This window comes from Physeter macrocephalus, chromosome 11 (assembly GCF_002837175.3).
Source record: "Physeter macrocephalus isolate SW-GA chromosome 11, ASM283717v5, whole genome shotgun sequence".
Taxonomy (NCBI): domain Eukaryota; kingdom Metazoa; phylum Chordata; class Mammalia; order Artiodactyla; family Physeteridae; genus Physeter; species Physeter macrocephalus.
Genome location: NC_041224.1, coordinates 13,923,762 through 13,939,312, shown reverse-complemented (window position 1 = coordinate 13,939,312; position 15,551 = coordinate 13,923,762). Strand labels below are relative to the sequence as shown.

General features: G+C 49.4%; 1 protein-coding gene across 1 annotated transcript in view; it reads left to right on the top strand.

The window, feature by feature from the left end:
* The first annotated feature begins 12,828 nt into the window (after positions 1 to 12,828).
* Positions 12,829 to 15,551, top strand: part of FZD8 (frizzled class receptor 8) — a 3,000-nt gene continuing 277 nt past the window's right edge. The window contains exon 1 of the mRNA XM_024129713.2: positions 12,829 to 15,550. Coding sequence (XP_023985481.1) covers positions 13,597 to 15,550 — 1,954 coding nt within the window. The 5' untranslated portion in view covers positions 12,829 to 13,596. The remainder of the gene's footprint in view (position 15,551) is intronic.

Here is a 15,551-nt window from a genome sequence, read left to right as displayed (position 1 = left end):
CTCGTCAATCTGAAATTAAGCAGAATCTACCCTTCAGCTGTTCCATTTATACTTTACAAATTTAGGTATCTTCTTTAGAGAAACTCCTGGACACGTGCACAAGGGGACATACACAAAGATGTTCACTACAGCATTAAGTACGCTAGTGAAAATCACCAAACCCTGGTCTCTAGTGCAGTAATAATAAAGTGGCTCGTTCATACAATGGGTACATGATCAGCTCAAAAACTAAGCAGATCATAGTTAAGCAATATAATGTTGAGTTTATAAAGCTACTTATAAAAGGACAGATACAATACCATTTGTAAAATATTTAAAAATCATTCAAAACAATACTACTATATATACTATTGGTGCAAAACCATCCAAGGGTTCAAGTCACAGCTTCTTTAGGACAGTGTTTACTTCTAGGAAGAAGGAGGGATGAGGTGTGGAATTTTAGCCAGATTTGTAAAGTTTTATTTATTTAAAGAAAAAAGATCTGAAACAATCACATCAAAATATAACACATTAAATATGGCTTGTGCGTTTGTTGCATTTTCTGTATTTTCTATACGTTTGAAATATTGCATAACACAATATTTTTGTTTTATAAAAGAAAGCATATCAAAGTACAGGGGAAAGGGCGGGGGGATAAATTAGGAGTTTGGAGTTTTATTAAATATAAAATAGATAAACAAGTAGGCCCTACTGTAGGGCACAGGGAACTATATGCAATATCTTGTAATAACCTATAATGGAAAAGAATATATATATGTATAAGTGAATCACTTGGCTGTATACCAAAAACTAACACAACATTGTAAATCACCTATACTTCAATTTAAAAAATAAATAAAATTTAAAAATCTAAAAAGTAAAAACAAATTTTTAAAAAAGAAAGCAAATCAAAGTATTATGACAAGGGTTGTAGGTTGGGGGGATAAACAGAAACTATATTACTCCCTGGATTACAAAAAAATTGAAAACTAAGGTATGAGGCAGCCAATGGAGGATAAAATACATCTTTATAACCAGTAAAGGTGATATTAGAAAATGCTTTTATTTATGGGCTGTTTCCTAATACTGAATGCTGGCACCGAGCAGACTCATCCCGGGGGTCACTGGCTGTCCCAGGGAGAAGCAGGGCTCTCTCTGCAGGCACAGAGCTGGCCAGAGGGGTAACAGAGCGGAGGAGAGAGGGATGGCTGGGCAGTGCAAGCCCACGGCCTCCGAAATCACAGCTAAGTAAGTAGGAGGAAGCGAGCAGGTGAGGAGCAGCCAGGGGCACTGTGCTCATGGAGATGCTTCACAAAGAAGGAAATATCAGAAAAGACAGTCCCCCAAATTATGATATTATACAATTGTAATGCAGTGAAAACCCTCAACACAGCCATTGTGCTGTGAGATCAGCATTTACGTGCAGCGTGCTGAAGGAAGCTGCTTTTGTCATTTCTGTGCGTGCATCTAACCTTCTTCTGAGACATTGGTCAGGAAAGGTGTAGGTCAGCATTGTTCTCTTTCTGAACTTAGGTGCGCATACGATGCCAAAAATATCATCCATAAAATAAAAAAATATATATCCATAACTGATATTTTCAACTTTTTGTGTTCAAAAGCTTTATTGGAGTTTTAAAATTGAGTTTCTTGTCCATTTCATCCTTTGAACATATATATATATTTTTTTATCTGTTTATATGTTGTAGTTTGGTGCAAGATTCACTTGGAAGAAAGAATACCGCTGTTTAAAAACTCTGTAATGGAATACATGATACTGAAATGAGCCCCGTGTGGAAAACATGACTTTTAGTATTAATATCTATCCTGCAGATTTTCCATGAGGCTTAGACATGAGAAAGAGAGAGATGGATACAGTCATGTAGCAGAGTTTTGGTTGCCGTGCCAACATCCATCTCCACTTTCCTTCTTTCTTTCCTACAAACCCTAATTGTATTCAGCTTTCACCCTCCTCCACCCAGCCAGGTACCCTCTGCGCTCCAGGAGATGGGGTATCCTGATTTCTTTAAGCCAAGTGTGGTAATCCCATTCCTTTTATCAATGGTTTAAGAGTGGGGATTCAGCGCAATACAACCAGTGAAGTCTTCCAGGAGACTTCTGGAAGTGTGTCCTTCTCCTAAGAAAGAGAAAAGGAATGAAATAGCCCCGCTGTTTGTTTGTTTGTTGTACCTCATTGGGATGTTGTTGTCTCTGGATATGAAGCCATCTCACTCTGAGGTCACCACTGCCAACACCCTCAGGGAGGCAGGACCAAGAAACAGAAAGCACCTGAACCCTTGATAATATTTTTGACAATCGGTACCAACCAACCTGGGAATCCACCCTACTTCTGTACTTCTTGCTGCGAGAGATAACAAATTTCCATCTTGCATAAGCCAGTTTTTGTAGGGTTAACTGCTGCTAGTTGCCAAAACGTCCCAAATGATGAAAAAGGTCAAGCCCAGAGCCTCACACATCAAAGGCATGCTAAAAATAGTAGTTAACATTATTATTCTACTCTGACCTTGCCCATCCAGGCTCCTCTCACTACCCTCCGACACATCGCCAGTGTAACATAGATCAAACTACTTTCCATCCGTATTCTGGTCACTTATATTCTTAAGGAAAGGGACTATTCCCTGTAGTAACTATTAGCATAGAATTCAAACTTGGTTTTCTAAGCACAGTTTGTATGGCTCACTGGGGGGATCTAGGAACAAGACTCACACTCATCATTCTACGATCATGAATTATAGGTTGGGATTCGCTCTGTTTAGTGACACCTACATTTTTTTACTCTAATCAAAAAAATTAGGATGTGTAATCTCAGTGAATTACCTTCCAGCAGAAACCTTGGTCTTTTATTACCACAAGGCAACCGAACTCCAATGGACTCCTAATAGAAAATGAATCCTTTCAGATATTTGACAGATGCAACATAAAGTGAATCTTTCTGTTCTATTTATTTTAAGAGTGGAGGACAAGACATCACCAACTGAAGTGCCACGGTGGAGGCAGACATTTTTTGAACTAGGGATTCAGAGACCACATGGATCCCGCTGGAAACATAATGATTCAATAATCAACAGCATAATAGACTAACCGGTAAAAATAGGAATCTTTCCTTTTTAGCCCCCAAAGGAGCAGAACATGACAAAGCCAACATATCTGAAGAAAAGATTCTTTCCCAAGAGTGACAGTTGCCGAGGCAGAGACTTGTGAATGGGGGTGAGGGCTAAAGTGTGATGTAAAAAGTCACCTCGGTGAATCGGGGCCACTTCTTCCCATAGAGAAGCCTGTCCCCGCAGGTCAGGAGCCATTTCCCACACAAAGGCTTGTAGCCAGGATGCGGTGAGTAAGGAACCTCTTGAACCAGCATCTACAGCAGAAAGGCAACTACCAAGATCGTCACCAGAGGTGTGCCCCGTCGTTATGCCACAGGGGTCTTCCTGAGAACTGGGAGTGATGTCAGGAGAAGAAGAATGCACCTAAAGCGAGTAAAGACACACAATGCTATAGAAAAGATAAAGAACAAGTAAACTAGTACTGTGATGGGGGTGTAATTCTCTAGAAGCTGGTTTCCTTGGAGCCCTGGAGGCAGGGAGTCAGCAAACCACAGCCCAAACACCATCTGGCCCCCTGGATTCTGTGCTCTCCACAGGTTACTGGAAGCTACTCATACCTCAGTCCCATGAGGCTCTGGAAACCACACAGGTGAGAAATAAATTTTCATCTCTGGCAGTTCCTTAATAGTCATGCTTCCCAGCTGTTTAGTAAGGTGTTCCTCCAAGTAATTACCCTGGAGGGAGTTTGTGGTGAGACCAGGACGTGAGCAAACAGTACAAACCACCCAGCTCCGTCCTGCCAGACAGAGTGGTTCCCCAGCCTGGCCGACGGGCCCTGAAGGCAACTGGATTTCTGAATGCAGAACACACTATATGCTCAAGCAAAAGACACGGTTCGTGAAATAAACAACCGGCACCTTATTGACAGATCCCACCTGCCTGAGGCTTTGGGAGAAGCAGGAGAAAGGGCTCCAGCTTTACTGATAATTAACACACAAAGGGCATAAGCGTCTTCTCCGGAGATGACCAGGCTATCAGTATCTGACCTTGGGCAGCAGGCCTTAGTCTTAAAGAGACGCTGGCCTCTTATGTCAGCTACGACAGGCCTCAGGTTCCAGAAGACACCCCTGGTCACCTACCCAAGCCTACTCCCTACCCCTTCCCTTGCTGGCAAAGCCCCAGTTTTGCTCAAATGTCCCTCCTTGGCCAGGCCGGGGCTCAGTTGACATGGCCTGTCACCCAGTTTTGACCCATGAGGAGTAGGAGGAAGTCTCTTCCAGGAAAGCCTTCTTGGCTCTTGCAAAGAGACACAGGGAGAGGAAGGTTCCTCTTTCTGCCTCTCGATATTGGTATATGAAAACATGAGCTTTGATCTGTGACTACTTTGGAACCAGGAGGGGGACTGACCGCCACGGAGGCTGACAGAGCAAGGAGGGGGAAAGGACCCGGATTTTGATGGCTTCATGGAGTCACAGCATCAATCAGTTCGGCAGCCACCCCCTTTCCAGATCCTGGCGATGTGAGACAGCGTGTCTTCCGGGCCACTTTGGCAAGCATCCTGTTACTAGAAGCTGAAAAATTAGTAAAACACGCTGAACTCTAGGCCCAGATGTAACCTCACCACAGGTGTACATTATGTCAGTCATAACTGACTGAATACAAAATATGTTTCTGCTCAAGGATGGTTCTTGTTCCACGAACAAATGTAAGCAATGCAAAGGCGATTATCATCACCGAGATCTGTAAGTGCTTTGCCACCTGCTTCGAACTTTCTGCGTCCCCTCAAATTAGCAATATTATTTCTGTGTATTTTGTAGAAACTTTCACCTAAAGGCATTGTGGTTGTGTATCTGTAGCTGACCCGCGTGTGCTGCCTGTGAAGGAGAATGGCTGGGATGGTTAAGTTTATGTGCGGACTTGACAAGATCACGGGGTGCTCAGATTTTTGCCTCAACATTATTATTATTATTTGTGTGTGTGTGTGTGTGTGTGTGTGTGTGGTATGCGGGCCTCCCTCTGTTGTGACCTCTCCCGTTGCGGAGCACAGGCTCCGGACGCGCAGGCTCAGCCGCCATGGCTCACGGGCCCAGCCGCTCCGCGGCATGTGGGATCTTCCCGGACCGGGGCACGAACCCACGTCCCATGCATCGGCAGGCGGACGCGCAACCACTGCGCCACCAGGGAAGCCCCGCCTCAACATTATTTATGGCTGTGTCTGCGAGGGTGTCTCTGGATGAGATTAGCATTTGAATCAGTGGACTCAGGAAAGCAGAGTGCCCTCCCCGATGTGAGTGGATCTCATCCAATCCACTGAGGGCAAGGGCACAAATAGGACAAAAGTCAGAGGAAGGGAGAATTCGCCCCTTCTCTGCCTGACTGTTTGAGCTGAGACATTGATCTGCTGCCCTCAGACTGGGACTCACATCATCGGGTCCCCTGGTTCTCAAGCCTTCAGACTTGGACTGAACTACACAACTGGCCTCCTGGGTCTCCAGCCTGCAGGTGACAAATCGTGGAACTTCTCAGCTTCCATAATCACAGGAGCCAATTCCTCATAATAAGCCATATATATCCCACTGGTTCTGTTTCTCTGGAGAACTCCCACCAATACAATGCCGTATCCATCCTTACAGCCCTGACACTTCATATAGGACCTGACTCTTAGTTGCTGTGACAGTTTTAAAATACGGCCCCCGAAATGTTTGCCATTCCTTCCATTTTTTTTTTTTTTTTTTCTTTTGTGGTATGCGGGCCTCCCCCTGCCGCGGCCTCTCCCGTTGCGGAGCACAGGCTCCGGACGCGCAGGCTCAGCGGCCATGGCTCACGGGCCCAGCCGCTCCGCGGCACGTGGGATCCTCCCAGACCGGGGCGCGAACCCGGTTCCCCTGCATCGGCAGGCGGACGCGCAACCACTGCGCCACCAGGGAAGCCCCTGCCATTCCTTCCATTTTGAGGAAGGCCTTGAAGCTGAGCTGGCTTTACAGCTCCATCCTTCAGAGCACAGCAGACGTGCTGCAGCTAAGTCACAAAGAAAGTTGTGCAGTTTCCACCTGGTTCTCTTAAGATGCTCACGCTGGGAAATGGCCCATCACATACGGAGTCCATCTACTGGGAAGCTGCCACCAGGTGGCGCTCCAGTTGGCAGCTTCAACGGGCAGCCACGTGAGTCGTTGGCCAGTGTGGTCCTAACCCTGCTGAGCCTTCCGTCCTGCGGATATTTGCCTGCGACCACAGGAGAGATCCCGAGCATCTGCCTAGACAAGCTAAATTCCTGACCCTCCAAATTGTGAGCAAAATAAAATGGTTGTTTTAAGCCACCAAGTTTTGGGGTCACTGTTATGCATCAATAGTAACCAGAACAGGGATTAAATTAGGAGGTTGGGATTAACATACACACACGACTATATATAAAAATAGATAAACAACAAGGACCTACTCTAGAGCACAGGGAAATTTACTCAATAATCTGTGATAACCTATATGGAAAAGAATCTAAAAAAGAGTGGATATAGGTATAAGTGAATCACTTTACTGTATACCTGAAACGCAACACCGTAAATCAACTATACTTCAATAAAAAAATTAAATTAAAGATAAAGAAAAAAGTAGCAACCAGAACAATTGGTACTAAATAAATATTTATCGAATTTATGAATGAAAAGAAATTTCTGGAAAAAGATGAGGATAATTTCATTCTGTGGTCATTTCTGTGGTCCTAGGTACATTTCCTATCACTCTGCACATTCAAAGTAAACTCTTTCAAAGCTCAATTCATGCATCAAAGTCCAGACATTGTGTTGCACCAAGCTTTTAGCTTTTAGCTCATCTAACCCTCACGACCTGTGACGACTCTTGTATTTGTCATTCCATACTTTATGCACAAGGAAGTGAAGCTCAAAGAGGCTGTAGGCTACCTGTCCACACAGGTAGGGAATAACTGAGCTGTAATTCCCCAGGGCTGCCTGATCCAAAGTTCATCTTCTCCACTGCTGCACACGCTCTTCTACAGTAACTTACTTCACCCATAACCAGTAAAAAGAAATGCTCAGATAGTTTGGTATCTCAATAAGTAAATACCACGGAGATGACCTCATGTCATGGACAACAGGCTGGATCAGCCTAGGGCAAAAATGGACATTGTTCCAAAGACAGGCAAAGCTGGCATCATCTAGAATTCTACAGCTAATGCCAAGTTTGTGGTCCTCCAATGACAAACTCCCTTCCTCTTTCCTCCCCCTCATCCCATTCAAAACCACAATTCTCAGTCAGAAGGACAGCTCTGGGGCACTGAGAATAGAGCATCCAACCAAAGGTAAGGACAATAAGTCAATCTGTGAATCAGCTACAACATATTTTGACAGCATATGCTCCTAATGGTACAGCATCTGTGTGAGAAAACAGAGATAACGAAGATCTGGTCCTTGCTCTTTGGTCATTTTGATCCGTATAAGGAGGAAACACAAAATACAGAAAATAAAGAACAGCAGAAAAGAATACGTAATAAGTGCTAAGTGCTAAGTCAAGATAATTTTTTCTCAGCATAAAATTCAGATCATTATAAAAAAAGAAAATAAAAATTACTCCTACTTAACCCAATTCAAATACAACTATAGGCAACATTTTGATGAACTTCCTTCTAGTCTTTTTTCTATTCATATATAACAATATAATTGGACTCCTATCATATAGATCTATATCCTGCTTTATTTCACTTAACGGTGTATTTTGAACACATTCTAGACTAGGATTTTTCAAACTGAACCTTATTGGATTCTGTTTTGAAAAAGCACACCAGGAGTTCATATTAATGATGTGATATTATTTCAATAGCACACTGATGTATCAATTTTTTCTTATTTTATCTTTCTAAGTTGTTACACTTATTATAAACTGTAAGGTTAAAGCTATATAAGAACATGTGCTTCTAAGAGCAAGCAAGACACATACCAGAAAAAAAAGGAAAATCAAGTGCTGTCACCTCTTGAATAAAAATTACATCTTTTTACCTGGATCGGGTCAAAGATAAAATAGGAAGAAATGTCATTGTTTTCTCCACCACCTCCATGCCCTCAGGGTCCGGATAACTATCATTTGTACTACTAATGTAAATTTTATTATCGTTTCAGACCACCATTTTAAATGGATCAGTGTTACCAGAAGTAAACTCTTGCATCAAAATTTTTTTGATATAAAGGTTCTTTCACTTCCATAAGCCCTTCAGAGATGGGACTCAACACAGTTTCTCCTATATTATTTAAGTTTGTCAATATCAGAAAAGTTACATGATATAAGACTCAAAAGAAAAAATAAAAAACCTAAAGTTCCAGAATTGTATTCATGTTTTTAAGGAAGTCTCCAAAAGGGAGGGGAGGGGATTAACAAAAAGGAACTAAGGAGTTACACTACACAGTTTATACGCATTATAAATAAAACAAGTAGTAAACTGTTTGACATTTAATTCGCACCACTGTACAGAGTACTTCAAAAGGAAAAAAACCCGCAGATATCAAGGTTTTCTTGGATCTAGATCATACTTAATTCATAGCCCTGAACAAAATACTCTGGAAGATTAGGTGTGTTGGTAAATGATATCGCTTGAAAGTTCATTTCAGATAGTAACATGTGGCTCACTGCTGTATCTGCTCAATGGCCCTTCTCCCCTCTGTGGCTTCTGTGCCACGAGAGCCTGTCCACCACGCGCTGCCCACCAGACCCTCCCCTGCAGAGCCTTCCTTGCAGCTACGAGAGCGGTGTGACAGGTTCAGCCCAGTGTGACCTAAGGGGAAGGATTTTCTTCTCTAATAGCGGGAGGTCCTGCCACTCTTCCTGCCTTGGCTGCTGTCCTGTGAAACGTGATGATTCAGCAGTGGGAGGCCCCACGCCACCCAAGGGGAAGCCAGAGACCAGAGCAGACCTGCAGGCCTAACACCACTGTCCCAGTGTGAACCAGTGATGGAACTCCCTGCTTCTAGATATAGTGATATGGAAGATCAGCTGTGTCCTTCTAGGCTCTGCCAGTTTTACTTAGGCAGATCTTTATTCACCTGAAAGTTCCCAAACTCACGCACAGCGCATCCTATCTCATAAGAGTTTCAGCATCTGGCCAATATTTCAGTGTGAATGAGGGAAAAAAAGAAATCAGTGATTGATTTTTTAAAACATATTTTACAATAATTATCAAATTAAATGACAGTGCAGCTGCCATTTTCCAAAATGGCAGCTGCATGTCAAGTGGGAATCTGATTCCTGGCTAGTGGCACCTGTGTGCCTCAGTCACCTCCATCCATTTACAACTTCGCCTCATTACAGCAGACACAGCAAGGAGTACTTCCTCCTGACAAAGTCCTTTTCCTGCTCGTGGAGACAATGGAAGCTCTTTAATGGAGTTTATTATTATTATAGAAGGATATAAAAGTAATCTCACCCATTTTAATTATAACAGAGATTGAAGCAAGACCGGTTAACCTCTACCTTTCCGTCCGTCTATGGTTGGGCGACTCAAGACATAATCCTTTGAAAGACAGATTCTAAAAAAGCAAGAAACCCCAATATTACTAGACAGAGTTTAATATTCTCTAATAATATAGACTTGGATCGTTTCCCTGAAAGATGCTTTTATATAATGCCTGAGACATTTTATTAGTTACTAAAGAGTTCTCTGTTTAACCTCTGGAAGGTATCATTTTTTTGGTATATGTTAGGCTCACTCTTGGATCAAGAGTTTTAGGTTGGACTTTTTAAATTAAAATCCACTGAAACATAATTTTGCCAAAGTTTCTTAAACTCACGACTTACAGTATACTGATAGTCTCCTATCTCACCAGGTAGCTGATGTTTTGTAAAATCCCCTCCTCTGAGTTAGATTCATGCCTTCAACTTGTTTGGGCTACTCAGGAACCAGACATCTGTTCAGAAATCCCTCTAGAAAGTTTCCTACATTATTTATGTCACTGCTAAAGCTATTTCCCCTCCCTTAAATAACAGCTGCTTTATATACTAAAGAAAAATCATTATTTAGCCAGAATGTTGATAAATGATTCTAGTTTCTTTTCGCTGACCCATCATTGCCTTTGATACACTAATTGGCTTCCTAAGCCTCTTCTGCTCTCAAAGATTGCCAAGTAGCCATTTAATTTAATAGTAAAGTTTAAATGCTATTCTTCTATTCTCTCAATTAAAAGTAAATGTTTAATGATTTTATGTAAATGGTTTTAATCTCACCCCCAATGGCTTATTACATGATTTTTGAAAGCGCTGAACTTTTTGTCTGCTTTTCTCCTGCAAGCTTAATATAGTTCCCCCAAATTTCCACATTCCACATCATCAAAGCTTTCATCTTGTCTCAAAAGAATAAAGAAAAAAAAATTTAAATGCCAATTAAAAGCCAAAATCAACTATTTTCAGCCTCAATTTTCAAATGTCAGTTGGTTTTTACCCAATTCTAGTTAATTTATATAGTGTAATTCTAAACTCCACTATTTGACACTTCCTGCTGAAGAAAATCAAAAGAATCTTTTCACCCTCTATGTTGCTTTTGGAACCAAGCCCCTCCTATCTGTGGTCACCGTGAGCCCAGGCTGGTCCTGAATATGGGGGGATTTGCCTTCACTACTGTGCTTAGAATCCTATCTCCAGGTATGACCTGCTGTTTCTCTGCAGCTGAATGTTCTGGAGGATGGCCATCTATGAACAGGGTACCAACAGGAGAGAGGTGACTTTGTACATTCAACAAACCATAAAGGGAATTCTGAATAGGAGGAGAAGGGAAAGAAATCCATAAAAAGACCAACTAACAAGTTGAGTCTTTGCATTTTTGAAAACTCGAGATCATTTTCTGCTGAATCACTGAATCAGCTAATATTTCTGAAGCCTTAGAATTTCTGATTCCTATGGAGTTTAGTTTTTCTAAAACAAAAATGGGAAGTGTTTTGTTTTGTTTTAGTATAAAGAGGTTCTAACTAGACTTCAATTTAAAAGAAAAAAGAGAAAGTGAGTGGGGTATAACCACCGCCTGGTGGATATGCCTAGAATTCTTGGTGAAAATACAGAACTTGCCAAAAATCGGGGCGGCGGGGGGAGATTCTGCCTTTCTATGTAGAATACGGTTGCTAAACTAAGCCAGAGAGAACAGTAGGAGGAAGACACAGGTTTCTGCCAAGCTGTATCTGCATAGCAGCGACTATGCTATACAGATGCTGCTAGTTACTTTTGTTTCATGACGAGTTGTTTGTAAACAGATAACTACCACCACCACCGTCCCGCACACCCCCCAAAATATGACCAGGTCTCAAACGTGCCTTTAGTTCTGCTTCTCCTTCGTCCCCACATCCTCAAGAACTTTAGTTTTCTAGCTGTACTCGTTCCTGCTATGAAACCTGACAAATAGCAAAAATCTGGAAACAGAAAGAGAGAAAGAGGAGGAAAAGCTAAGGAGAGGTAGGAGCGAGAGGGAGAAGGGAGGGGGAAGAGGAAAAGAAAGAGAAAGAGAGAGAGAGAGAGAGAGAGAGAGAGAGACGTCTGTTGCCACCCTCCTGGCTAACTGAAATGCCTGTTCCCGAGATTACAGTAATTACAGCCCCAGCGTGAGTTCCATACAAGCGCTAAATGAAACAGCACATCAATTAAAAAATAAACACTCCATTCTAGGAGAACGACAACCCCCTGGGACGTCCTAACAAGCGTAAATGAACCTGCCAGGCCGCCCGCCCCTCGGGCCCCTCCCCGTCTAAGGTGGCTGCGAGCTGGCGGGGGCCGCGCTCGCTGGCCGCGTCCCCAGACGCTCGGCCCCAGGCGCACCGCGGAGACGTGTCCGCGCGTCCGCGCCAGGTCCCGGCGCCGCCTCCCACGGCGGAGGAGGAGGCTCGGGCAAAAACATGTCAACTTTGGAGATGTATATGTGTTCCAAAAGCACGAGGTGAAGAGGGAGAATCCAGCCGCAGAGTTTCCAGTCTGTCCTATTTACAAGTTTTTCTTTCTCCCTTTCTCTTTTTCTTTCTTTCTTCTTCTTCACTGTGTTCGGATGCTTTATAGATATTTTACTTCACCTAATTAGCAGGACCCCCTTTGAGATCTGTACTGTGACCCCATTCTCCAGGTAAGGAAACTGAGGCTCCCCCACGTCTCTCAGCGGAGGCGGGAGGAGACCGCCGCCCCGGGCCCGCCCCCGGGCCCGCGCCCCTCGCGCGCTCGCGGCTGGGCTCCCGGGCATCTCCTCCAGGGCTGCCCCCGGTCCAGCCCCACCAGGCAGAATGAACTGCAGTCGTTCCACTCCTCCCGCACTGCCAAGCCTCCAAGACCATCGCTCTGAGAACCCCAAGAAGGGCCCCCCTTCCCGGGTCCCCGCAACGTCCCCGCGCCCTCGCCGGCTCGCGGAGGGGCGGGCGGTCCCCTCGCCAGCAGGTCGCCGACGTTTGGGAGCGTAGGAAACGGGCTTGACTAGTTCAAAAGGGGCCTCCGAAAGCGCGCACTGCATAAAACCCTGTCCCCAGTCCCCAAGCGCAGGCTCGGGGAAATGGAACCCCGACCTCAGCCCCACTGAGCGCCCGTGGGGACGGTAGTGGCAAAGCCTCTGTCTCTGCGGTCAATCCCAAGGTTATCCAAACTCCGGCCGCAGACAGCGCTCACGGCCGAGCGGACAGCCGGGCCCGCCCCAGGAAGGCTGGGCCTGGGGAGCGCGCAGACTCCGCCCCCCGCCCGGGATTGGCGCGCCGGCCGCGGGCGGAGACCGAGTCCGCGCCGTATAAATATTCATGAGCCGGCCGGGGCGCAGCAGGGCCGGAGCGGGAAGTTGGCGAGGGGCGCTGCTCCCGCCGAGGAGGAGGCGGCGGCGGGGCGCTAGCGCGCCGCTCAGGTGTCCGCTCCGCCTTCCGGCCTGAATTTAGCTCCGTGAGTCCAGCGAGAAGGGGACCGCCGACACCTCGCCCTACTGCCGGCCGGAGCGCGACGCGGACTTCCACCGGAGGCGGGGCCCGTCATCCCGGCGGCGGACCGACGGACCGACGCCGGGGACAGAGGGCGGTGGCCTCGGCGGAGGCGGGCCGCGAACCCCGGCGGCAGCCGCGCGGCCTTAGGGGCGAGCATGAGCCCCGGGACGCCGAAAGGGGGCCGCAGGGGCTGAACCGGGCGCGGAGCGGCCTGGCCCAGCCATCTTGACTGCGCACAGCGGCCCGCCCGAGAGGAAACTTGCTGCGCCGCCGCCCTAGGTGCCCGGCAAAGTCACCGGCGCGCGCAGAGAAAGCGAGCGAGAGAGGGACGATGAGCCGGGGGCCGGCCACTCTGCCCTGCGAGGGCTGAGCCCGGCCGGAGTGAGCGGGGCAGACCCGGGGACCGGGGTGCCCTCCGGCAGGCACCCTCGTCTCCCGCAGCGCCGTGAGGACGCGTCCCGCGAAGGGACCAGGCTATCGGCAGACCTCCCCGCCCCCCCCCGCTCCCGGGAGAGGCAGGAGAGAGCCCGGCAGGGCGCCCTCTCTCCCCTCCTCCGGCGCTCTTGCAGGATCTCCCAGCGCCCCTCCGCGCGCCGCCCGGAGGGCGAAGGCGCGTGGCCGAGGCGCGCAGCATGGAGTGGGGTTACCTGTTGGAAGTGACCTCGTTGCTGGCAGCCCTGGCGCTACTGCAGCGCTCCAGCGGCGCTGCGGCCGCCTCGGCCAAGGAGCTGGCGTGCCAGGAGATCACCGTGCCGCTATGCAAGGGCATCGGCTACAACTACACCTATATGCCCAACCAGTTCAACCACGACACGCAGGACGAGGCGGGCCTGGAGGTGCACCAATTTTGGCCGCTGGTGGAGATCCAGTGCTCGCCCGACCTCAAGTTCTTCCTGTGCAGCATGTACACGCCCATCTGCCTGGAGGACTACAAGAAGCCCCTGCCTCCCTGCCGCTCGGTATGCGAGCGCGCCAAGGCCGGCTGCGCGCCCCTCATGCGCCAGTACGGCTTCGCCTGGCCCGACCGCATGCGCTGCGACAGGCTGCCCGAGCAGGGCAACCCTGACACGCTGTGCATGGACTACAACCGCACCGACCTCACCACGGCCGCGCCCAGCCCACCGCGGCGCCCGCCGCCCCCGCCGCCCGGCGAGCAGCCGCCCTCCGGCAGCGGCCACGGCCGCCCGCCCGGGGCCCGGCCCCCGTCCCGCGGCAGGGGCGGCGGCGGGGACGCGGCTGCGCCCCCCGCGCGCGGCGGCGGCAGTGGCGGCGGAGGCGGGAAGGCGCGGCCCCCTGGCGGCGGCGCGGCGCCCTGCGAGCCGGGCTGCCAGTGCCGCGCGCCCATGGTGAGCGTGTCCAGCGAGCGGCACCCTCTCTATAACCGCGTCAAGACGGGCCAGATCGCCAACTGCGCGCTGCCCTGCCACAACCCGTTCTTCAGCCAGGACGAGCGCGCCTTCACCGTCTTCTGGATAGGCCTGTGGTCCGTGCTCTGCTTCGTGTCCACCTTCGCTACCGTCTCCACCTTCCTCATTGACATGGAGCGCTTCAAGTACCCCGAGCGGCCCATCATTTTCCTCTCGGCCTGCTACCTCTTCGTGTCCGTGGGCTACCTGGTGCGCCTGGTGGCGGGCCACGAGAAGGTGGCGTGTAGCGGCGGCGCCGGGGCCCCAGGTGGGGCGGGGGGCGCCGGGGGCGCGGCGGCGGGCGCGGGCGCGGCGGGCGCGGGCGCGGGCGGCCCGGGCGGGCGCGGCGAGTACGAGGAGCTGGGTGCCGTGGAGCAGCACGTGCGCTACGAGACCACGGGCCCGGCGCTGTGCACCGTCGTCTTCCTGCTCGTCTACTTCTTCGGCATGGCCAGCTCCATCTGGTGGGTGATCCTGTCGCTCACGTGGTTCCTGGCGGCGGGCATGAAGTGGGGCAATGAGGCCATCGCCGGCTACTCGCAGTACTTCCACCTGGCCGCGTGGCTCGTGCCCAGCGTCAAGTCTATCGCCGTGCTGGCGCTCAGCTCGGTGGACGGCGACCCGGTGGCGGGCATCTGCTACGTGGGCAACCAGAGCCTGGACAACCTGCGCGGCTTCGTGCTGGCGCCGCTGGTCATCTACCTCTTCATCGGCACCATGTTCCTGCTGGCCGGCTTCGTGTCGCTCTTCCGCATCCGCTCGGTCATCAAGCAGCAGGGCGGCCCCACCAAGACGCACAAGCTGGAGAAGCTCATGATCCGCCTGGGCCTCTTCACCGTGCTCTACACCGTGCCCGCCGCCGTCGTGGTCGCCTGCCTCTTCTACGAGCAGCACAACCGCGCGCGCTGGGAGGCCACGCACAACTGCCCGTGCCTGCGGGACCTGCAGCCGGACCAGGCGCGCCGGCCCGACTACGCCGTCTTCATGCTCAAGTACTTCATGTGCCTGGTGGTGGGCATCACGTCGGGCGTGTGGGTCTGGTCCGGCAAGACGCTCGAGTCGTGGCGCGCGCTGTGCACCCGCTGCTGCTGGGCCAGCAAGGGCGCGGGCGCGGCCGGCGCGGGCGCGGCGGGGGGCGGCCCGGGGGGCGGGGGCCCGGGGGCCGGCGGGGGGGGGGGGCC